The 24,927-nt window shown below is 48.0% G+C and overlaps 2 protein-coding genes across 2 annotated transcripts in view; both read left to right on the forward strand.

The window, feature by feature from the left end:
* The window catches only part of GIPC2 (GIPC PDZ domain containing family member 2), a 97,690-nt gene that overhangs the window by 33,341 nt on the left and 39,422 nt on the right, over positions 1-24,927 (forward strand). Inside the window, exon 3 of the mRNA XM_073544868.1 lies at positions 18,607-18,787. Within this exon, the coding sequence (XP_073400969.1) occupies positions 18,607-18,787 (181 nt within the window). The remainder of the gene's footprint in view (positions 1-18,606; positions 18,788-24,927) is intronic.
* On the forward strand, positions 1,219-11,247 carry LOC141048819 (uncharacterized). Its single transcript, XM_073544863.1, has 2 exons — positions 1,219-7,023; positions 10,319-11,247. Exon 1 carries the CDS (start codon positions 5,139-5,141, stop codon positions 6,069-6,071), a length of 933 nt encoding a protein of 310 aa, XP_073400964.1. The 5' UTR covers positions 1,219-5,138; the 3' UTR covers positions 6,072-7,023; positions 10,319-11,247.

The following is a 24,927-nucleotide window of genomic DNA, read 5'->3' on the forward strand; positions in this document are numbered from 1 at the left end:
CAGAGGATCGGCGGCGAGGCATCAGCGCTCCATACAGCGCTCCATTTTTTTTTTTCTGTTAATTATTGTTTATGAAACAGTGTGATCAGCAGTGCTAAATGGGTGCGGTTGGGGCGTGGATATGGGCGTGACTACTAAAATGGGTGTGGCTAGGGGCGTGGCCTAAAATTTGCCCCAAAGCTTCAGCCTTTGCCCCTCTTTGCCTTCTTCAAAAGTTGGGAGGTATGCATACACACTAAATCAATGTCAGTACAAGGATTGGGCATGTCAAATTACAACATGTCTAATCACTTTTTTTCCTAGCAGAAAGCCTCTGCCAGAGGTTTGTGTCGGCAAATTGCTCCTCTCATCCTCTTGAGAACAACCATATGCTTGGCTGAACCAATGCACTTGTAAAATGGGGTCAAAAGATCCTACTGAGAATTTACAACAGTTCTGTGCAGGGGTATAATACAGGATGTAACTCAAGATCAGTAATGTATGTACACAGTGACTGCACTAGCAGAATAGTGAGTGCAGCTCTGGGGTATAATACAGGATGTATCTCAGGATCCGTAATGTAATGTATGTACACAGTGACTGCACCAGCAGAATAGTGAGTGCAGCTCTGGAGTATAATACAGGATGTAACTCAGGATCAGTAATGTAATGTATGTACACAGTGACTGCACCAGCAGAATAGTGAGTGCAGCTCTGGGGTATAATACAGGATGTAACTCAAGATCAGTAATGTAATGTATGTACACAGTGACTGCACCAGCAGAATAGTGAGTGCAGCTCTGGGGTATAATACAGGATGTATCTCAGGATCAGTAATGTAATGTATGTACACAGTGACTGCACCAGCAGAATAGTGAGTGCAGCTCTGGGGTATAATACAGGATGTAACTCAGGATCAGTAATGTAATGTATGTACACAGTGACTGCACCAGCAGAATAGTGAGTGCAGCTCTGGAGTATAATACAGGATGTAGCTCAGGATCAGTAATGTATGTACAGAGGCGTAACTAGGCTTTCTGGAACCCGGGGCAGGAATTTGGTTCGGTGCCCCCCCCCCCCCCCCCCCCCCCAAGTACATATGCGACTTGCACAGTTAGTCATGTACCCACGAGCTGCTCTCCCTAATCCTCTCGATGTTCAGTAAAAAACTGAAAGCAGGAAGAGAAGCTCGTTGTCACAGGACCATAACTATGAAAATCGCATATGAGTGAAGTGTCCATGTGTTGGCACTGGAACCTGCAGAGCTGAATCCTGACATTGCAGCTTCTGAATTCTCACAACGAATGCACTGCACACTTTTAGGATTCTCCCTTGCCGATGTACAGTCATGTCAGCACAAGCATGTGATTTGTATACTTCTGGCCACATTCTGACTAGACGTGTCCGGCCTCGCTCTGTTCATTTTCATTGAGTGAGGCCACGCATGTCTAGTCAGCATGTGACCGCATGTATGTAAATTACCGGCACGAGAGAATCCTGACAGCGTTCAGTGAGCACTGTGAGAATTCAGAAGTCTGCAGTCACATAGAATGTCTGCAGACTCAGCACAGACCTGGAGAACCCCTTTAATGTTCCTAACATAAATAAAAACATGAGAATTAGTCAGTATCACAAATAATATTTACATCCAGGTACCTTATAGATGACGTAGTCTCTGCAGTCGGTCTCCTTTTCTTCTTCTTGTCCAGACCCCATGATGAGTTTTCTCATCACCAGCCGTCTCTGCAGACTTCCATCTTCTCCGGTTTTCTGCAGCAAATCTCCACACGATGCCCTTAAAGATAGAAGTGTCATTATAATGCTCTTAAATAAAAATGTCTGCAATATACTGTCGCCTCACACTATTCCCGTCCCTCCACATACTGTCTCCTCTAACATCCCTCCTGTTCACCATACTGTCTCATCATATATTTACCCCCTCACTCTCTCTACTGTCTGCTCACACATACCCCCGACTCCCCATACTGTGACTGCACACATCCCATCACCCTCACTCCCCATACTGTGACTGCACACATCACCCTCACTCCCCATACTGTGTCCACATACATTAACCCGTTCGCTCCCCATACCATCTGCACCCTTCATACTGTCTGTACCCATCCCCCATACTGTTTCCTCATACATACTCTTCATTTTGTGTCCTCAAATCTCCCCACACACATTAAATCCCCCGTCCCTCACACACATTAAATAACCCCCCATCCCCACTCCCAAATCCCCCCACGCATTAACCCCATCCCCACTCATTAACCCCCACACACATTAACCCCCATCCCCACTCATTAATCCCCCCACAAATTAACCCCCATCCCCTCAATAACCCCCCACACATTAACCCCCATCCTCACTCATTAACACCCCCCATCTTCGGTGTCTTCAGTTCCACAGTGGAGCACTTACCACCAGCGTTCGCTCTGGGCGCCGGGGAGTGGCTGTCAGAGCTTCAATTGTGCTGGTGTCTGTATAGACGCCAGTACAATTGTTCTCTGGGAGCCTGCACACGCACCTTCTCTGCTCCAGCTGTCAGCCTGACAGCTGACACAGAGAACCGCCCGGTGGGGCGGCAGAACGCAGCCGCCAGGGAGGACACGGCGGACTGCTGCATTAGGCGGCCCGACTGCGCTCCCTCCCGGCTGCGCCCAGGGCAACTGCCCCGGCTGCCCTCCCCTAGATACGCCCCTGTGTATGTACACAGTGACTGCACCAGCAGAATAGTGAGTGCAGCTCTGGGGTATAATACAGGATGTAACTCAGGATCAGTAATGTATGTACACAGTGTTACGGACTGGCGGAACGCACCAAATAAAGATGAAATAATATAAGAGGTGCGTTCGCAGCCCAGGCCCACCGTGCAGGGGTGACCAACTGCTGCTAAACAATGAGGGGAAGGCGTGTAGGAGAAAAGCCGGACACCGGTAGGTAACCCCTGACCCGGTGCTAGCAGGCGCGAACTCCGTTGCTTCACGTAGTACGTTCCAGCCGATGAACTGTGGCGCCCCTAGGAGTATGGTCGCCACAGTGGCTTTGCCTTCCTCCAGGGTAGGGTAATGCCAGGCTTGGAGGCAATGATGGGTCTCTCTCGCAGTCAATCCATACATGCAACACCGTTCCACTTCAGGCCAGTAGGGGGGAACGCTGAACCGGGATTAAGGGGAGGAGTGCTCTCTGAGGGCCAAGAGGAAGGAGTAGGGAGTTAGTCTGCGGAGGGTGAAGTGTGCAGATGTGGAGAGAGAGAAGCAGGAGGTTGAGCTAGGAAGGAGAGCTCCCTCAACTTGAGAGCGCATGAACTGGAGCCTGGTCTCCACGGTTGTACAGATACTAACGGTCCTACAACAGATACCAGAGGAGTAGGAGGCTGTAAATGCCCTACTCCCATCTAAGACTTGAGGCACAACAGCAGCTTGGATAGAGAGCCAGGACTCAAGCGAGGAGTCCCCGAGAGAGGCTACAGCTGTCTGCCGTGCAAGTAAGGTTCTTGGGAACATCTGACGGAGGAACTTCAGAGTAACTTAGTACTGGAGTGCTTCATTCAAACAAGCGTTAGGAAGGAGACTGCACAGCCCGTCTGCTGAGAGAGAATCCCTGAGTTGCTTTCAGGCTAGCCTGCTCCGTTACCATCTGTAATCAGGACCCTGGACTGCAGTTATCAAGTAAAGATACAGAAATTGCACCCTGCTGTCTTGTCTGCTTCCTACCCTTACTGCACTGCTACATCACCGTGCCATTCACTTCTACACTGCCCTGGGACTATAGCTTCACCTGTGGGGAGCTTTTACATCCTTGCTGCACCCTACCATCAGTCCCAGCGGATCTGCATGCAGCGTGGGCTTAACATCTCCCTTGCCGAGCACAACAGGTGGCGTCACAAACTATTCCATTCTATTACCTACATTTCCCCATGCTTGGGTTCCCAGGGCCACGGACCGGGTCACCGCTGCTGTGACACATTCCCCTGACACTGGCCCGGTACTGAGTACCCCACAGCCCTGGGAGGGCGACCCAACTTGGCGTCACGAACAGGATTACGGAGCCCGGTACCCCTGGGTCCTTATGGTTCTGCAGCAGACACCGGTGGAGTAGTTGGCTGTAAATGCACTACTCCCATCAAAGACTTGGGGCACAACAACCACAATGATAGAGAGCCGGGACTCGGGAAAAGGGAGTCCCCGAAGCAGGCTACAGCTGTCTGCCATACGAGTAGAGTTTTTGGGAACATCTGACAGGAGGAACTCCAGGGTACCACGGTGCTGGAGATCTTCACACTTTAAGGCGCAATAGAGGAGTCGTTCAGGAAAGGTACATGTTGGCGGAGGTTGGAGAGGAGCTTTCCATCTGGCCTGGAGGTTGGCTGAGTCTCTGACCCGGAGGACACGGCCCGGAGGCAGGCACCCTTGTGTACCGCAGACTGTGAGTAAAGCTTTGGAACTGCAAGCCTCGGTGTCCTCCATTCATTCTTGCGCCAACCCGCTCAGCACCGCTACATCTGGGTACCATCTTTTACACTGCCTGCGCCTTTCCACAACCATTACAACTACACTGCCCTGGGACATCAGCCCTGCCTGTGGAGGGCTATACCATCACTGCTGCACCATACCATCTGTCCCAGAGGATCTGTCTGCAGCATCGGCTTAACACCTCCCTTGCCGAGCACCACAGGTGGCGTCACGAACTATTCCATTCCATTAACTACATTCCCCCATTACTTGGGCGCCCAGGGCCACGGATCGGGTCACCGCTGCTGTTACACATTCCCCTGACACCGGCCCGGTACAGAGTACCCCACAGCCCTGGGAGGGCGACCCAACTTGGCGTCACGAACAGGATTCCGGAGCCCGGTACCCCCCCGGGTCCTGTGTGCCATAGACTGTGTTTGTGCAAAAAGACTGTGTGTATAATTGGCGCCAATAGCCGCCATTGCCGCGCTGCTTGGCGTGCACGGGAAGAAATAGGCGAGCCTTTGCGGGCGGAGCCTGCTGCAGAGCGCGAAGAAGCAAAGTGCCGTGCGAGAAGAGAGGACAGCGCGCGAGAGGAGGAGGAGCTGAGGCCTACAGCCTGGAGCGTCAGGCCTGTGAAGCGGCCGCCGGTGAGCTCACATAACCCCCGGCCCTGGCTAACGTTAACTGGGGGGGGGGAAGATGTCCGCGCCAAGCGGCGATGCAGTGGCAGGCGCCGTTGTGAACCCCGCAGCACCGCCAGGAGGAGTGCCCGCTGCAGCGGTCTCCATAATGCCGCTATCTATGCCCTACATACCGGGAGCGGCCTGGCTACCGCAGTACTCGGGTGAGTCGCATACCCTGAGTGAATTTAAAGAGAGACTTTGCGGTTTGTTTAAAGTATACCCTCTGTCTGAAAGCCAGAAAGTGAATATCCTGATTGGACAGCTAACAGGTGCAGCGCAGAGAGAAGTGAAAGCCTGGCAGGACACTGATAAAGAGACTGTTGCAAAGATCCTGGCCAAGCTGAGGAGCACCTTTGACACCTGCACTGCAGCTGAAACCAAGATGAGGTTCTTTGGCTGTAAACAGAAGGCGCAGGACAGTATCAGGGATTATGCTCTCAACCTGCAGGAGGCGCTGCGAGGAGTTAAGCAAGTTGATCCTGACAGTGTAAAGGAGGAAGATAAACTGTTAAAGGAGCAGTTCATTGAAGGACTCATATCCAGTACCCACAGAGGACAGTTGCGTATTATAACCCTGCAAAACCCTGATCTGAACTTTGCTGATTTTAAGGACAGGGCTATTCGGGTACTGCAGGAGTCCACTGACAGCCGTCTAGTGTCCTCTAGGCGCCCAGCGATCACCTACCATCAGGAAGCAACATCTTTTCCTTCCATCCCTGTGGAGGCTGATGCACAGACTCTGGATAAAGATCCAACTGAGGAGCAGCGTCTTCAAGTCCAGGAGCTAACCAAAGGGATGGCTGCACTTGCCAAAACCGTGCAGTCCCGACAAGTGTCCTCCAAAGAAAAGATCCAGCTTGCTTCCAGTCCAGAGGATGTCCCGTGGCTCCGGAGGAGGAGAACCCCGCCACTTCGAGGAAAGAACAACGATCGCTATGACCAGGACTGACGTCCCATCTGTCGTCGCTGCTACAAAACGGTCATCTTGCCAGATATTGTCCTTTAAACGAGCAACCCCTGGGGCAGAGGGCCAACCCCCAGTTGTAGGATCCCCAGGCCCAAAGAACTGGAGAGCCAAGTATGTGGGAGGGAGACCAATCCTTCCTGTGGTGATTGACGGCATCCCCATGAACGCTTTGCTGGACACTGGCTCCCAGGTGACCACTATGCCGTACATTCTGTACAAGATGTATTGGGCTGATTCAGAACTTACCCGTGGCTCCACTGATGAACTGACAGTAGTTGCTAGTAATGGTCAGTCTTTGCCGCAGATAGGATGTAAAGAAATTACTGTCAAAGTGGGGCGGGTAGAGCTAAAGTCTCAAGGTCTGATAGTTGTTGATATTGATCGACGTGAATGTAATCCCATGATGACTCTTGGTACAAATGTGATTAAAAATTGTCTGTCCGGGGTTATTGTCTTGTTGCAAGTTAACAGGTGGCTGAGACTGCTGGTTCCGGAGAACGAGTCCTGCAGAAGGAGATCCAAGCCCTGATGCAAAGGCAACAGGTAGAACTCTCTGGCGGAGAAATTGGCAGTGTCAGTGAGTGATGCTTTCCCCATTGCAATACCCCCCAGATGTGAAATGTTGGTTTGGTGTCGGGCAGCCATAGGGCTCAGAGGGAAGGATTACCAGGCATTGGTAGAACCAGTATACTCCGAGAGCAGGCCCACTGTCCTGACAGCCAGAGGGGTGGTTGATGTACGAAAAGGGAGAGTACCTGTACGTCTTTTGAATTGTGGGGAAGAGGAAGAAACAATACCTCGGTACGCCACAGTTGCTAAGCTGCTCACTGTTAATAACAACTCTTTGCAGGCAGCAGAACCCTTGGTCTCATCCGATCAGGTGGAGGACAATGGCTCTGTGAAGCAGCCAGAAGAGTGGTGTCAGCAACTGCAGGTGGGAACTGACTCTACACCTTCATACCAGAAAAATGGGGTTTACAGAGTGACACAAGAGTATGAGCGAGTATTCAGCAAACACCCACTAGATTTTGGGCAGGCAAAGGGGGTTCAACATATCCCCACGGGAGACCATCCACCCATAAAGGAGAGGTACAGACCTATACCCCCAACACAATACCAGTGTGCTAAGAGTATGTTGAGGGAGATGAAGGAGGCTGGGGTTATCAGAGACAGTTGTAGCCCCTGGGCAGCTCCAATAGTGTTTGTAAAGAAAAATGATGGTACCATGAGAATGTGTGTTTATTACAGGAAAATTAACAGCATTACACATAAAGATGCCTACCCATTACCCAGAATTGAGGAATCATTGGCTGCACTTAAAACTGCTAACTACTTTTTCCACCTTGGATCTCACCAGTGGGTATTGGCAGGTTCCCGTGGCAGAGGCAGACAAGGAGAAGACAGCATTTACCACTCCAATGGGTCTCTGTGAGTTCAGTTATATGCCATTTGGGCTCTGCACTGCTCCAGGAACATTTCAACGGCTGATGGAGTGCTGCCTGGGACACATGAACTTTGAGACGGTCCTGTTGTACCTGGATGTCATTGTTTTCTCCAAAACCTATGAAGATTATCTGGAGCACCTGGCTGAAGTGTTTGAAGCTTTGTCCAATTTTGGCCTGAAGGTGAAGCCCTCCAAGTGCTACCTCCTGAAGCCCAAGATGCAGTACCTCGGTCATGTGGTCAGTGCAGAAGGTGTGGCACCAGATCCTGATAAGGTCACAGTCATCTGGGACTGGCCGAAGCCCAGCAACCTTCATGAAGTACGCCAATTCCTTGGACTGGTAGGCTACTACCGAAGATTCATCAAGGGCTTTACTGAAATAGCCACCCCTATGCAAAATCTCCTGGTGGGGCAGTCCAAGAAGACCAAACAGAAAAATTCCACCTTTGAATGGACTGAAGAGTTGGAAAGGTCCTTCACCAGATTGAAGATGGCTCTCACAGGAGACGAAGTTCTGGCCTACCCAGATTATGACAAACCCTTTGTGCTGTACACAGATGCCAGCAATGTGAGACTAGGAGCAGTACTGTTGCAGGTACAGAATGGGAAAGAAAGAGTGATCTCCTATGCCAGCAGGAAGCTGCGCCCCACTGAAAGGAACCCTGATAATTACAGTTCTTTCAAGCTGGAGTTCCTTGCCATAGTCTGGGCTGTCACCGAAAGGTTCAAACATTACCTAGCCTCCGCCAAGTTCACTATCTGCACGGACAACAATCCGTTCACGCATTTAGACACTGCAAAACAAGGTGCACTGGAACAGCGATGGATGACTCGGCTATCGAACTATGAGTTTACCATCAAGTACCGGGCAGGGCACAAGAATGCTGATGCGCTGTCCAGAATGCCTAACCTACCAGATGCCAGAGAAGACCCTGAGGCTCTTGAAGAGATAGAGCTACCTCCCTTCCACCGGCCACTTGCGGCCCAGCGTGCTCAAGGAGTGAGAAACAGACGGTCTGGCTTGAAGGAGGTCACCCTGAACCCATTGCCCCATCATGATTGGGCAGAAATGCAAGATAGTGACCCTGCAGTCCGCCTGGTGAAGGAGCTGCTGACACGAGCTGACTCACGTCCAGAGTCGGATGCTCCTGAAGAAACTCAGCAGTTGTGGAAGGAGAGAGGCCGGCTGTTCATTTATGAAGGGAAGCTGTGTCGGAGGAGTATCAATGCCCGCACTCATGAGCTGGTTTGGCAGGTGATAGTCCCAAAGAGAGAGGCTTCAATGGTCCTGGAAGCATACCACAATGGAGCTGGACACTTCGGATGGAAGAAGTTGGAAGTATTCCTCCGAGAGAGGTTCTACTGGGATGGTATGAGGAAAGCTATTGAGAGGTGGTGCCGAGAGTGTGGACAGTGTAACCTGCGCAGAAAGGATCGGGACAGCCAGAGAGCTCCTCTACAGCCAATCGTCACCAAACAGCCCCTTGAGTTGGTAGCCCTGGACCATGTGAAGCTGGTTCCAAGCCGGTCAGGCTACCTCTGTGCTCTTACCATTGTGGACCACTGCTCAAGATTCCTGGTAGTTGTGCCTGTCAAAGATCAAACTGCCAGGACAGCAGCCAGAGCGTTCCAGCAGCACTTCTGTAGACCACATGGGGACCCGGAGAAAGTGCTTACAGATCAAGGTCCAGCTTTCGAGGCAGAAGTGTTTTCAAGAATTCTGTAACCTGTATGGTTGTAAGAAGATCCAGACAACACCGTACCACCAACAGACCAATGGCATGTGCGAGAAGATGAACCAGGTAGTGATTGACCTCCTGAAGACTTTGCTCTTGGAGGAGGGGAATCTGGCCAGAGAAGTTGCCCGATCTGGTGGACCTCTACAACCATATCCCAGTGAACTCTACCAACTGTACCCCAGCCTATTTAATGAGAGCAAGACCTGGTAAGCTGCCTATTGACTTAGACATGGGAGTCCTGACACCTGAAGTAGCATCACCAGATGCTGATTGGGACACGGAGAGACAGCAACAGTACAGAAGAGTTCAAGAATGTGTGGAGAAGAGTTTGGCCCAGGCAAGACAAAAGCAGGAGAAGCTTTACAATCAAAATGCACCTGCCGTTCCTTTGTCGCCAGGACAGCAAGTCTTGAAAAGAAAGAGAAGATTGCACAAATTGGATGATCAGTGGGAAGCTGAACCTTACACCATTCTGCCCTCAAACTTTGATAATACTAAGGTATGCCTTGTTAGGAAAGATGGAGGAGAGACCTCAGCAGCGGTATCGAGAGATCATTTGAAGTTATGCCCTGACCACTTAAAGAATAGAAGAACCAAATAACGTCCAACCCCTAGTGGAAGAAGAGAAGGTCAGTACCGTGCTTGGAGAATTCCCTGCGAATTGGACTAGAATGAACGATGCTATAGTGGTGCCAGTGTTGCTGTTTCCCCAATTGGTAGCACAGGAAGATGTGACTCAAGAGAATCAGGAAAATCGGGTAGCAGATGCCACACCAGCAGTGGAGCCAGAGAACCCTCGCCCTGCCAGTGGTGAACCTGTTGTACCCTTGGTGAGTCTAAGAGGTCACAGTCAGTCTAGTATCCCCGTGTTACATAGAAACCCCAGTAGTGTATCCAGTACATTACCCACTGCACCAGTCTTACGCAGATCTACCCGCACCACACAAGGCATACCGCCCCTTAGATATCACATATAGCAAAATAAATGTAAATGTTGAAATTGTGTGTGTAAATATGTAACAGTTTTTCAAGCTTTGTGCCTACAGGTAACCTGTAAGAGTTTCCTTTGGAATTTGTTTTATGGACACTGAACCACAGGACTTGTGTGTGGTCAAAAACTTTTACCATTTGCCCAGGAATGGACCATGGACATTGATGTTGGACTTATCATCATAGGACCATTTTTGAAGCACTTGGTTTTTGTACCTTTTTCATTTTTAAATCTTGTACAATTGTTGTCTAATTGTTTATATGTTCATGTTTTTGTTCAGCCCAGGAGTGCTGACTTGCACTAGGGGGGAATGTGGCGCCCCCAGGAGTATGGTCGCCACAGTGGCTTTGCCTTCCTCCAGGGGAGGGTAATGCCAGGCTTGGAGGCAATGATGGGTCTCTCTCGCAGTCAATCCATACATGCAACACACTCCAGGCCAGCAGGGGCAACTCTGAACCAGGATTAAGGGGAGGAGTGCTCTCTGAGGGCCAAGAGGAAGGAGTAGGGAGTTAGTCTGCGGAGGGTGAAGTGTGCAGACGTGGACAGAGAAGCAGGAGGTTGAGCTAGGAAGGAGAGCTCCCTCAGCTTGAGAGCGCATGAACTGGAGCCTGGTCTCCACGGTTGTACGGATACTAACGGTCCTACAACAGATACCAGAGGAGTAGGAGGCTGTAAATGCCCTACTCCCATCTAAGACTTGAGGCACAACAGCAGCTTGGATAGAGAGCCAGGACTCAAGCGAGGAGTCCCCGAGAGAGGCTACAGCTGTCTGCCGTGCAAGTAAGGTTCTTGGGAACATCTGACGGAGGAACTTCAGAGTAACTTAGTACTGGAGTGCTTCATTCAAACAAGCGTTAGGAAGGAGACTGCACAGCCCGTCTGCTGAGAGAGAATCCCTGAGTTGCTTTCAGGCTAGCCTGCTCCGTTACCATCTGTAATCAGGACCCTGGACTGCAGTTATCAAGTAAAGATACAGAAATTGCACCCTGCTGTCTTGTCTGCTTCCTACCCTTACGGCACTGCTACATCACCGTGCCATTCACCTCTACACTGCCCTGGGACTATAGCTTCACCTGTGGGGCGCTTTTACATCCTTGCTGCACCCTACCATCAGTCCCAGCGGATCTGCATGCAGCGTCAGCTTAACATCTCCCTTGGCGAGCACCACAGGTGGCGTCACAAACTATTCCATTCTATTAACTACATGTACCCATTGCTTGGGCGCCCAGGGCCACGGACCGGGTCACCGCTGCTGTGACACATTCCCCTGACACCGGCCCGGTACCGAGTACCCCACAGCCCTGGGAGGGCGACCCACAACCGCAACCTGTTTACATCACAGGTCACGGTAGTGTGAAAAACTGCTTATGACGGGTGCAATGTCCGCCCTGACGGACGCCACTAACCAGCCTAACAACCGTGCTGGAAAGCGCACACACGGCGCACGGCGTTACTGTGGCGGACGCTGCGGTAGCAGTGTCGAGGAGGCCTGTACTGGCCGACACCCTAGGCGCTGAAGGTCGATGAGGATAACACTGCGGCGCTGTGCAGTGTCCGAGCTATTGAGCTGACTCTAATTCCTAACACTAACTCATGCGTAATATCCAAGGAGGGGGAATTATAATGAGTCAGTCACCAGGCTCATTCATCCATCATCATGCATACACTAAGGACTATAGCCTCAGAGTCTATCATAGCGCATGGCGGGGCGGCCATGCGAACCTTTTATAGCCGTCCCCTTCCGGGACCTTCCTGATCCTCCAGATGGACCAATCAGAACTGGAGAACGACCTGAGCATGTGACTCCCAATCCCCAATGGGAGATCTTTTCATGAGCATGCTCAGTGGACCGAAGGAAGGACAGACAATGGAGTCTTTTGCTGCTGGCCAGGCTGCGTTGCTATAACTGGACCAGAGGTGGCAGCAGCAACTGAACCCACAATGCTGGTGTGGGCAGAACGCCGGGATCGTGGAGTCTCCTGAGCAGGCTCGACTGCGGCCGGAGAGGAATAATAATAATAAATTTTATTTTTATAGCGCCGACATATTCCGCAGCACTTTACATTTCAGAGGGGATTTGTACAGACAATAGACATTACAGCATAACAATAATCACATACAGTAGATTATAACAAATACCAAGAGGAGTGAGGGCCCTGCTCGCAAGCTTACAGTCTATGAGGAAAGAGGGAGACACGAAAGGTGGGTGGTAACAGTTGCCCTGATTGTATGGACCAGCCGTAATGTTAGGTGTGTGACAGTACAGACACAGAGGGCTAATGGATGCATAAAGCATGTGGGAACATGATGCGGGAAATCTGGTTATGGTAAAACTTTTGGCTGTGCCACCCAGGGATAGATTAGGTTAATGTGTTGAGGCGATAGGCCAGTCTGAATAATAATAATAATAATAATAATAATAATTTGTATTTATATAGCGCCAACATATTCCGCAGCGCTTTACAGTTTAACAGTTTCAAAACACAAGTCATAAGTAACAACGCTAACAATACAATAATTAAAGCAAAATAAGACGAAATAAGACGACCCTGCTCGTGAGAGCGTACAATCTACAATGAGGTGAGGGAGATATAGAGTACAGGTGTGTATTTGCAATGGTGTATTTACAATGAAGGTCCAGCCATCTTGCAGGAGTGAAGGATGGATGGAGATAGTGAATGGGCTACGCACGCACACTTACACAGAGAATGACTTTGATTAGTGAATGTGATAGGCCGCTCTGAACAGGTGTGTTTTGAGGGAGCGCCTAAAACTATGCAAATTGTGGATAGTCCTGATTTCTTGGGGTAGAGCATTCCAGAGGATAGGAGCAGCACGGGAGAATTGAATAAATGCGTTTTCAGGGCACGCTTAAAATTGTGGGGATTGGGGACTAATCGTATTGACCTGGGAAGTTCATTCCAAAGAATTGGCGCGGCACGTGTAAAGTCTTGGAGACGGGAGTGGGAGGTTCTGACTATTGAGGATGCTAACCTCAGGTCATCAGCAGAACGGAGGGCGTGGGTAGGGTGGTATACTGAAACAAGGGAGGAGATGTAGGGTGGTGCTGAGCCATGGAGGGCTTTGTGGGCGAGGGTAATAAGTTTATACTGAATTCTGGAGTGGATGAGTAGCCAGTGTAATGACTGGCACAAGGTAGAGGCATCGGTGTAACGATTGGTGAGGAATATGATCCTGACTGCAGCATTCAAGACAGATTGGAGAGGGGAGAGTTTGGTAAGAGGGAGACCGATTAGAAGAGAGTTACAATAGTCGAGACGAGAATGAATAAGAGAAACAGTAAGAGTTTTTGCAGAGTCAAAAGTAAGAAAAGGTCGAATTCTAGAAATGTTTTTGAGGTGCAGATGACAAGAGCGAGCCAGAGGAATGGAAGACTGTCGATGGCAAGGCTTGGGATTCCCGCTGTGCAGCGCCTGGAACCCGACGCCTAACACACAGTGACTGCACCAGCAGAATAGTGAGTGCAGCGCTAGGGTATAATACAGGATGTAACTCAGGATCAGTAATGTATGTACACAGTGACTGCACCAGCAGAATAGCGAGTGCAGCTCTGGGGTATAATACAGAATGTAACTCAGGATCACTAATGTAATGTACAGTATGTACACAGTGACTGCACCAGCAGAATAGTGACTGCAGCTCTGGAGTATAATACAGGATATAACTCAGGATCAGTAATGTATGTACACGGTGACTGCACCAGCAGAATAGTGAGTGCAGCTCTGGGGTATAATACAGGATGTAAGTCAGGATCACTAATGTAATGTATGTACACAGTGACTGCACCAGCAGAATAGTGAGTGAAGATTATTGTTATACTGTATGTCCATAGATGAATACTCTTCACCTTTATGGGGCATATTGCTGTACAGGTCCCTGTGGTCCCTTTATCCATAAAATAATTTTTCTCTTGATACCTTGCTGATATAAATTATATCTATATGTACGGCTATGATGGACGCTCCAGGGTGCAAGCTCTTATTTACACCAGGCAGATGATTTTCTCTCCTTTACATGTGGTGTAATTTTTCTCATGACGGCGTCTCACTGTTTGCAGTGAAAGGGGCGCGCGTTGAGGTCATGGATACAGGCGTGCAGACAGGTCTGGTAACACACACCCGCACCTACTGACTGATCTGTCATAAGAGATGAATAGGAGAGTGGGGCTGAGATTGGTCGTGGACAGACCGGCCCTGGATCCCTTTGTTATGGTGAATTTCTCTCTTAATGTTCCTTTGTTTTATTAATGAGGTTGTAATACAACAATTTTTCACAGCTGTAAAGTGTCACTGCTGCACAGACGGCGAATATCCTGTGTCATGTGACACCGGGCAAATATGGCAGGTGAGTTATAGAAAGTGGCACAAAGAGGAAACCAACAGATCAGATCCCAGCGTCCTGTGTCAACGTTCTTTTATCACCTGGCAAACCCGGGCATATGCCAGGGCCACATCAGACAGGGCACCGCTCTCAGCTGGGCATTATTGGGCCTGTTGTGTATGGCAGGCGCCCACACACTGCCATAAGAAGAACTGAAAATTGTGATGAAATCATCCCTCACTGCTGGGCTGGGTGACACTGCCAAGCTGTGTGTGTGGCTGGCACTGCAGTATGAAAGTACTGACATTCACCTCCTGGACTGGGAAAAGACTTTTTTCTTGAGAATTCAACACCAGACCCAGGGCCGGACTGGCCATCTGGCAATTCTGGCAAATGCCAGAAGGGCCTGTCTGGTCTTGGGCTGCCTTGTCTGCTATGTTAGCAGAATCGGTGTTCTCAACACACCCATACTGTTAAGAGTAGTGAAGGAGCACAAAGTCACTGACTCCGCTACTTACCCCAGCAGGCCACAGGTATCATAGAAATATTGGTTTTGTAGTAAATCTTGCTTTCCTCCATCCAGGGTAATATTAGTAATATATCCCATCTGGTGCTTGGGGATGGGGACTGGGCCTGTATGATTTCAAATGCCAGGGCTTAATTTCAGCCCCAGTCCGTACCTGACCAAACCACACTTCTGCCAAAAACGTTATCACCACTTTTTTAATTTAAAAAGTTTCAAGTAATAAAAACATGGTTTATGGGGAGAGGTCTTCAAGTAGGACTATCACAATACCTTTGCTGTATGGTATTTTATCAATCTAAGATTAATATGCTCTTTAATACGCGCTTAACACTTTCTTCTTTGAGACTTCTCTCGTGCTGCACCAGTTCTCTTGGATGCGCTACCCCAGACAATCACATCCACAGTAAACACACGTCTTCTTAGATGGCACAAACAGATGATCCCATGTCCTCTATGCTGACTTGTTTTCTTTTACCCATCCCTTTCCTCAGAACGTTATCCTTTCGTTTCATAACATCCCCCACACTCCATGCCCTCAATTGTAGTTGTGGTACGGGAATAGTAAATGTGCAAGGGGCTATATGGCTGTGATGAGGTACTGCGAATGGGACACTGTGGTGGTGGTTGGGGCAAATTTAGGTTTAATTGCTTAATATGGGGTATTGTGACTGTAAAGGGGCACAGAGGTCAGGGGCATTATGTTTTTACTGGTAGTGGGGCAGGTATAGGGCACTGCTGCTGTGGCATCATATCACCTTTACCTGGGGGCAAATTAATATTTGGTGCAAAACTCAAAATGCACCAAATACCTTGGAAAGTACAATATTTGCATGAAAAACAATCCTTTTCATCTGTTTGTGCCTCCCCTCCCTGTTACAGCACAACTTCAGGGGTATTTTTAGGGCATCGTGCTGATTCACTGTCCATAAATACAGAGAATGCGGAGGGAGGACCCCCACTGTTTATACAAACGGGATAATATTTCAATGCTATGTGCGGACTCACAACTTCCCAGGAATTTGCCTAAACTTTTCTCTTATTATTATTATTATTATTACCATATTCTAGTGTAATTCCCGTAAATGGGCAGTGTGATAATAAGTGAGGTCCGGATTACAGGAGAGCACCAACTCAATTCTAAGACTGACCTCCCAAGCTTCTTGATTATGGGGGGGTCCCTTGGCTTCTGGTCACAGCATTTTGATAGAAGACTAAGGCTGTAAACTAAGTCTTTGTTCTGGTGCTGGAAGCCTAGTTATGACTCTGATGTCCATTGATGTCTAGGAGAGTAAGGTCAAGAGCTGAGAAAGCAGCTGATGTTGGCAAATGGGGGGTGTAGCACCTAGTTCTCCTGACCGGTGGTGGTTCTAGAGGTGAGAACCCCACAAACAGAAACTTATAACATCCGAACAACATGGTGTAAACTAATTTATTCACATCTCTAGTGGGATATCTGGAAGCTTGGGGGCCTTAATGCAGAATCTCTAGCACGGCCCCAAAATATCACAGGTTGTTAATATTACTGGAGCAAACCGTACACAACAATTGTATAGTTACTGCTCAGTGTCAGGCAGGAGGGTAAAACACAAAAAAACAGAGAAAAAAAAGCAAATTGGATATAGTTTCACACAAAACTCCCAAAATGGGCACGAGAAAATTGTTGTCACCCTTAACTTAATATTTGGTTGCATACCCTTTGTAATAAATAACTGCAATCATTCGCTTCCTATAACCATCAACAAGCTTCTTACACCTCTCACCACTTTTCTTTTGCAAGCTGCTCCAGATTTTTGACCCTCCACCATATTTGACTGTAGGTACTTTATATTCTTTGTAGGCGTCATTCCTTTCCATTTTTGGTAGACAGTAGAATGATGTGCTTTACCAAAAAGCTCTATATTTGCCTCATCTGGTAACAAGACTCTTTCCCAGAAGGTTTTTGGCTTATTCACTTACATTTTGCCAAACTGCAGTCTAGCTGTTTCTATTTGTCTGTATCAGCAGTGGGGTCCTCCTTGGTCTCCTACAGTAGTGTTTCATGGATGGATGGCTCTTTCTGACACTGATGCATCCTGAGCCTGCAGGACGGCTTGAATTTCTTTGTAACTTAATTGGGGCTGCTTATCCACCATCTGGACTATCCTGCCTTGCAACCTTCCATATGTTTTTCTTTGCTGTCCATGTCCAGAGAGATTAGTTACAGTGCCATGGGTTGTAAACGTCTTGATTTTGTTGCACACCGTGGACAAAGGAACATCAAAATCTCTGGAGATGGACTTGTAAACTTTAGATTCTTGATATTGTTCAACAATTTTGGTTCTCAAGTCCTCAGACATTTCTCATCTCCTCTTTCTGTTCTCCATGCTTAGTGTGGCACACACAGACACACAATGCAAAGATTGAGTCAGCTTCTCAGCTGTGTGTTTTTCTTACTGGCCACACCAGAAGCACGACAGCGCACGGCGAGACGGAAGGGGAGCTCTGTAACTAAGGAAAGATTACGGGGGCACCCCTGACACTTGCTCTGCACAGCCCTAAGCTCCCTAGCATCTCTAGACGGGTTCTTTCACCCCGTGTGACGATCAAGTTCCCATTCCTGTCTTACCCTGAGAATGACCCAGACTAGTGCGTAGGGCAGCAGGAACACTAGTTCTGCTCTAACCTAAAGACACAAAGGGAAACGGACAAGGATAAAAGAAACAGCAATCACTCAATGTGCTCCCAGACTACAGAAATGAGAGAGGGAAAATAAAAGGTGAGGCAAACCAAATAAGAGATAAGGAAAAGGAAGACACTCAAACAAACTTCCAAACAAATATCTACAGAGATGACTCCTAGACGACCTTTCTTCACACAGCTCACACCTCCAGCTCCAAACCAGGGTATAGCAAGCTACCATTGGCACCTACTCAAGCTAAGAGGAGAATATTTATACCACATGAGAGTGGGGAAATCAGAGATAGCTCAGGATGGAGAGCTCTAGGAGACACAGAACTGTTTAACCCTTGCAATAATACAGCAAAGGAAATCTGTACCTCTAACTGGAAGGCAAAGCAGATCCAACAAGTGCAGGTGCACGTGTAGCCAAGTGCCGCGATCTTCTGACCTCTTTATGTGACCGTATCCCCATGACAGCATCACATACCTGAAACAAAGTTGTTTTCCCACAATTTTGATAAGCCTTTATATATAATAACAGCGGAGTACCTCTTTATATGAATAGCCTCTGTACATAATAACAGCGGAGTACCTCTTTATATGATTATCCTCTGTACATAATAACAGCGGAGTACCTCTTTATACGTGTAGCCTTTGTACATAAAAACAGCGGAGTACTTCTTTATATGATTATCCTCTGTACATAATAACAGAGGAGTACCTCTTTATATGACTAGCCTCTGTACATAAAAACAGCGGAGTACTTCTTTACTTGGAGATATAAGACACTGATTGACAGATCTCTTTCCTCTTTACAGCGCATTAAAGAAGACAGCGTCATAGACAAAGTCAAAGTCATAAACATTGGAGACCACGTTGAGTCCATTAACGGGAAGAACATTGTAGGGTCGCGCCATTATGAAGTTGCCAAGATGTTGAAAGAGCTGGAGAAAGGACAAACGTTCACCCTGAAGTTAATAGAGCCCGTAAAAGCATTCGGTGAGTGCAGTATTTCACATTCATGTTGCAAATTTTCTGACCGATTTTTATCTGGTTACAGTTCTGCTTGTTAGGTGGAAACTGTCAGCAAGCTGCTGCTGTTGGATGTGCTGTTTACATGATGTGATAATTGTTCAATACTTGTAGTCAAGCAAAAAGACTGGCAGGACCGTTAATCAGTGATCATGTCGGTAGTACGTGGCCGCCAGACCAGAGCCCCGCACACCTCCGCCTACCTGCAGGCTTCACCAGCACTTCTGATTAGTAGGCCCGGCGCTGCTATGTGTGCGCCACACAGTGACAATGGCGTCGTGAAGGGCCTTCTAATCAGGGGAGGTGCAGGGGATGCTGGCAAGTAGGAAGAGGTTTGCAGCACTCTGGTCTTGTGGTCGCGGACTACCGACGTGGCCACTGGACCAGGCTCCTGCGGATCTTTTTGATCATCTCTAGCATACAAGATATGCCATTTCAAAGCTTTATTAGAGAGTTGTAAAGTTTTAGCAGCTAGCCTGCTTGCTGATGGTTTCCAGTTGGATTTATTTTTTGTCAGCATAGAAAAAAGTGCAAAAAAAATCTGTACAGTAAATAAAAAAAAAAAAACAATGGTGCAGGTTTACAGGTATTAGTATACAGTTAGACAAAACTTACATTATCTTCTGCAGTATAAGGCCTCTATGACATATGACGCCTCACGGATGGGGCCTGATTTCTCAACACTGCCAAGTAAAGCAAAGACATTTGCAGATCCCGATGCCGCCAGTGTGCTCGATTGCGAATCTGAGGGTTTCGCCAGTCTCTTCTTATTTGGGTGGTCACTGGCAGGGGCCGAGATGATGATGAGACAGATTTTCCGATGTAGCAGAGTCGGGTTTGTCAGGTAATTACAGCTGTCCATACATACACTTCAGATAGATGTTGGTGTTTTGCACTAATTTTGGCTGCATGCTATCGTTCCCTGTTATTAATTTCTGGCTGGACTTACTGGAAATCTAGGGGACACATCAAAGGGCCCTTAGAATGTATTTTTGCACTATGCACACTTATGGCGTAAATAAATATTTTATTGGTCGGGCTCCAGGAGCCCAGAATGCAGCAGGGCAGAGGCGACCCACGTACCAGGTCATATGGAAACATCTGAGCGCGCTCACTAGGTTCTCCCTGCACCCTATTAGAATAAATGGGATCGTGTGTCATTGCCAGAGGGCGACCGAATGAAACCTGTGGCCCCGAGACGGAGTCCAGCCTGTCTCCATGGAGCCTCATAATGCGACAATTTATACTTAGAACTTCCTTGTCCATTGCCACGTGAACACCTCTATGCTGAGACTTGTGGTTCTACAGCAGCTGGTAGGCTTCAGCTTTCATAGGTCCGCTGCTTTGCCCAAGGGGACAGGCCTTTGGTTCTCTGCGGCTGACAGAGGGAAGGAGCATACATCCGCTGAGCAGAGTCACACGTAAGACGATCCCCGAGGAAAGACGAGAAGGGAAATGGATAGAAAAGATACTGAAAAGTGTATGTGCCCGATAAGTGCGGAGGGAGTCAGGTTCTCAGGAGGAGGAGGCACAGCGAGAACACACAAACAGGGCACTACACCGCGACCATGTGCTAGGAGAGCGGAGATGAAAGGTCACAGGTCACTGCGGAGCGATCACCAGATCCCAGGATCACCGCTCATGCAGCACCCGCGGCGACGATTGCTGTGCTCTTATAAAAAAAACAAACACCAATACGCACGTGTTTGGGGAGTTTTCGGTATACGACAGGTCTTGTGGGGTGTTCCCTGTATACGGCAGGTCTTGTGGGGTGTTCCCTGTATACGGCAGGTCTTGTGGGGTGTTCCCTGTATACGGCAGGTCTTGTGGGGTGTTCCCTGTATACGGCAGGTCTTGTGGGGTGTTCCCTGTATACAGAGGTCTTGTGGGGTGTTCCCTGTATACGGCAGGTCTTGTGGGGTGTTCCCTGTATACGGCAGGTCTTGTGGGGTGTTCCCTGTATACGGCAGGTCTTGTGGGGTGTTCCCTGTATACAGAGGTCTTGTGGGGTGTTCCCTGTATACGGCAGGTCTTGTGGGGTGTTCCCTGTATACGGCAGGTCTTGTGGGGTGTACCCTGTATACGGCAGGTCTTGTGGGGTGTACCCTGTATATGGCAGGTCTTGTGGGGTGTTTCCGGTATACGGCAGGTCTTGTGGGGTGTTCCCTGTATACGGCAGGTCTTGTGGGGTGTTCCCTGTATACGGCAGGTCTTGTGGGGTGTACCCTGTATACGGCAGGTCTTGTGGGGTGTACCCTGTATATGGCAGGTCTTGTGGGGTGTTTCCGGTATACGGCAGGTCTTGTGGGGTGTTCCTAGTATACAGAGGGTCTTGTGGGGTGTTCTTGGTATACGGCCGGTCTTGTGGTATGTTCCCTGTATATGGCGGGTCTTGAGGGGATGGGGAAGGTTCCCGGTATACAGCAGGTTTGTACCTGGCTATGGATTGATTAGTACCAAATGTGGTCCAAAGATGAACTACCAATAAACCGTGCCCTGGTGATGGGTGCCAAGGCTGAACAAATACCATGCTGGAAGTAAATAAGTAAAAACAATAGTGCACATAAATTGGATACGATACTTAGTAAACACCATTTTTTATTAAAAAAAAAAAAAGCATTAACGCCATTACACCTGGTTTTGTCTGTTTAAGGCCGGTTCCACATTTGCGCTTTATAGCGCTGCGACGGCCTGCGCACGGCTGCCGCTAAGCCCCGCCCCCTGCTGGCTCCCTGCCCTCCCCATCTGGTCATCGCCGCCTACTAGCGCACATGGGCACTTGCAATCTGCGCACCCTATCTTTAGCATAGGGTGCGCAGATCGTGCGCTGGAAGTGCGCTAGCACGATTTTGCCGTGCGCTGCGCACTTTTGAAGGTGCGCCGTGTGCGCCGAAATGCAATATGCTGCGTTCGGCGCACACGGGCGCACCTTCAAAAGTGCGTAGCACACGGCAAAATCCTGCTAGCGTACGTCTAGCGCACGATCTGCGCACCCTATGCTAAAGATAGGGTGCGCAGATCGCAAGCGCCCATGTGCGCTAGTAGGCGGCGATGACCGGATGGGGCGGGCAGGGGGCGGGGCTTAGCGGCGGCCGTGCGCAGGCCGTCGCAGCGCTATAGAGCGCAAATGTGAAACCGGCCTTATAGTGCATGTGAAAATGATCCTAGCTTACATGCATACCAACTTATACTCCAGTTTTTTTTTGTTTTTTTTTGGGGGGGGGTGTTAAGTTTCAGGTGTCTTTACTCAGAGCAGGTAAGAGTGTGACCTCCCTTTCTTTGAGCTGGACATTACATTTACAGTTGAAACCAGAAGTTTTCTTCCACTATATATAAAGACACATCTGCAGGTTTTTCTCAATATTTGACATGAATAAACCTTTCCTGCTTTAGGACAGTTAGGATTACTATAATTATTATTTGCCAAATGCCAGAATAATGAGAGCGAGAGAATGTTTTAAGGCATTTTTATTACTTACTGCAAAGTCAAACGTTTACATCCACTAAGATTGCTATTCCTTTAAACAATTCTGAACTGCCCATATGATGATGTCATGTGTTTGGAAGCTTCTGATAGGCTTCTTGGCAACATCTGAATTAGAGATACACCTGTGGATGTATTGTAATGCACACCTGAAAAACACTGCTTCTTTGTGTAGCATCCTGGGAAAGTCTCAAGAAATCAGCCAAGATAACAGGAAGAGAATTGTGCACATGTCTGGCTCATCCTTGGGTAAAACTTCAAGATACCTAAAGGCGCCTCATTAATCTATACAAACAATTCTATGCAAGTACAAACAAGATGGAAATGTCCAGCCATCATACCGCTCAGGAAGGAGACGGTTTCTGTGTCCCAGATATGAACATGCTTGGGTCTGACATGTGAATATCAACCCAAGGACAAAAGCAAAAGACCTTGTGAAGACTATGGCAGAAGCTGGTAAGATTGTGACAATATCCACAGTGAAACGAGTACTGCATCAACATGGCTGAAGCCACTCTGCCAGGAAGACGCAATTACTCCAAAAGAAACATAAAAAAAGCCAGATTAATGTTTGCAAATGCACACCGGAACAAAGACCTTAATTTTGAAGACATGTCCTGTGGCATGATGAAATGAAAATAGAACTTTTTGGGCATAGTGACCATCGTTACGTTTGGAGGAAAAAGGGAGAAGCTTGGAAGCCTAAGAGCACCATACCTCCTGTGAATCACGAGGGAGGCAGCATCATGTTGTGGGGGTGTTTTGCTGCAGGAGGGACTGGTGCACTTCACAAAATAGATGGCATCATAAAAAAAGAAGATTGTGGCAATACTGAAGCAACATCTCAAGACATCTGCCAGAAAGTTAAAGCTTGGGTGGAAATGGGTCTTCCAAATGGACAAAGACCTGAAGCATACGGCCAAAATGGTAACAAAGTGGCTTCAGGATCACAAAGTCAGTGTATTGGAGTGGCCATCACAAAGCCCTGATCTCAATCCTATTGAAAATTTATGGGCAAAGCTGAAAAGCCCGGTGCGAGCAAGGCGACCTACAAACCTGGAGCAGTTACACCAGTTTTGTCAGGAGGAATGTGCCCAGATTCCAACCAACTATTGTGAGAAGCTTGTGGAAGGAGATCCCAAACGTCTGACCCAAGTCATTCAGTGTAAGGGCAATGGGACCAAATACTAATGAAATGGATGGAAACTTTTGAAAAACAGTTTTTACTAACTCCCTAATGTTACTTCTATGCGCTATTGCTTTTACTGATTTGTTTAAAGCAGGAAATATGTTCATTTTGTTTCTGTATTGGGTTTTGGCAATGAAAGATGTCAGAAGATGCAGTACAGTGCTGATTGGTGTATGTTTATGGTAATAGACACCTCTGCTCACAGAAGGCTTATTTGATGCAAGGAACGAAAAGCAGGCCATTTTCATTACCAATACCAGCATAGTACAGTTGTAAAGGGTTTCAATCATGTATTACCCCAATCTTCTGCAATCCTTTATCTTCCAATTTTCTTTGTCCTTGAAAACTAAAAACTAAATGCAAAGTACAAAATAACTTTTTTGGTCTGCCATTCTAGTAGGGGCCACTAGGTGGAGCTGACACCTTGCGGTAAGCTCTCGCCTTTGTCGCTGGAGTTTGTGTTGCGCAGAACAATATTTAGTCGCCAATTAGCGGCGGCTCCTGTGTTTAATGGAGGGGATTTGTCTGATTTAGAAACTAAACAAGGAACATAAAGGGCAAGTTTTGATAAATAGAATCCAGTAACAAGGGAACAATGTAACATTCGGCTAATACACTAATGTTCTCCATTTCTTATTTGCTGCTTCAGATTCCTGTTTAATTAGATCAGTGTTGGCATTTGCAGAGGACATGGAGGGAGCTGCTTTCTTTCCTGCAGTAATGTAATTTCAATTAGTACCTGTTCTGACAATGACAGCAATGTCATGGGGACGTTTCGGGCTGCTCACATGACACCCCAAGTCTTCTTCATGCTCATTATTATGAAAATTAGCTGAATGCATTTCCCTCAAAATAAAAAAAGAGCACATAGAAATATAAATCTAAATCCCTGAGTTATTCTAACCACTTTCCGCTCCAAGGCATGAATCTACAGCGATGGCTACAGAGGAGCGATGCCCCCCTCCATTATTCCGCTGCTTACTCTCATCCTGGTCGTTTACCCTATTAGACGCATACAATTTTTTTATGACTTGAAAAACAACCGTGAACATCATACATTTTTACAAGTGTTATATTTTATTTAGCGCTCTTTTATCCAATTCTAAATGGTCGCCGTAACATATCTCATCAGAGAGTTCTGCCTCTTTCTCCACTTATGAGACATTACTTCTCCCCCATGCCTCCTGAACTCATTCTTCACTCTGAAAAAGCTGCTAAAATTCTTCATGCTCTTGACAAGATGGCCTGACAGCTCACTCAGGACAGGTAGAGAGAGGCATATAGGCACACACAACCCCTTGCTATTTTATTTCTCTTAAGTGTTTTATCTCTCCCAAAAGTTGGATTCACAGCTACACTTCTCAGTATAGCTGTATAATGACCTCCTTCCAGCTGCTTTCCAGTGTTTAATCTCACACCAGTGCAGAATTCACA

Source organism: Dendrobates tinctorius, unplaced genomic scaffold (assembly GCF_039654945.1).
Source record: "Dendrobates tinctorius isolate UK_male_01 unplaced genomic scaffold, ASM3965494v1 ptg000138l, whole genome shotgun sequence".
In the NCBI taxonomy this organism is placed as follows: Eukaryota; Metazoa; Chordata; class Amphibia; order Anura; family Dendrobatidae; genus Dendrobates; species Dendrobates tinctorius.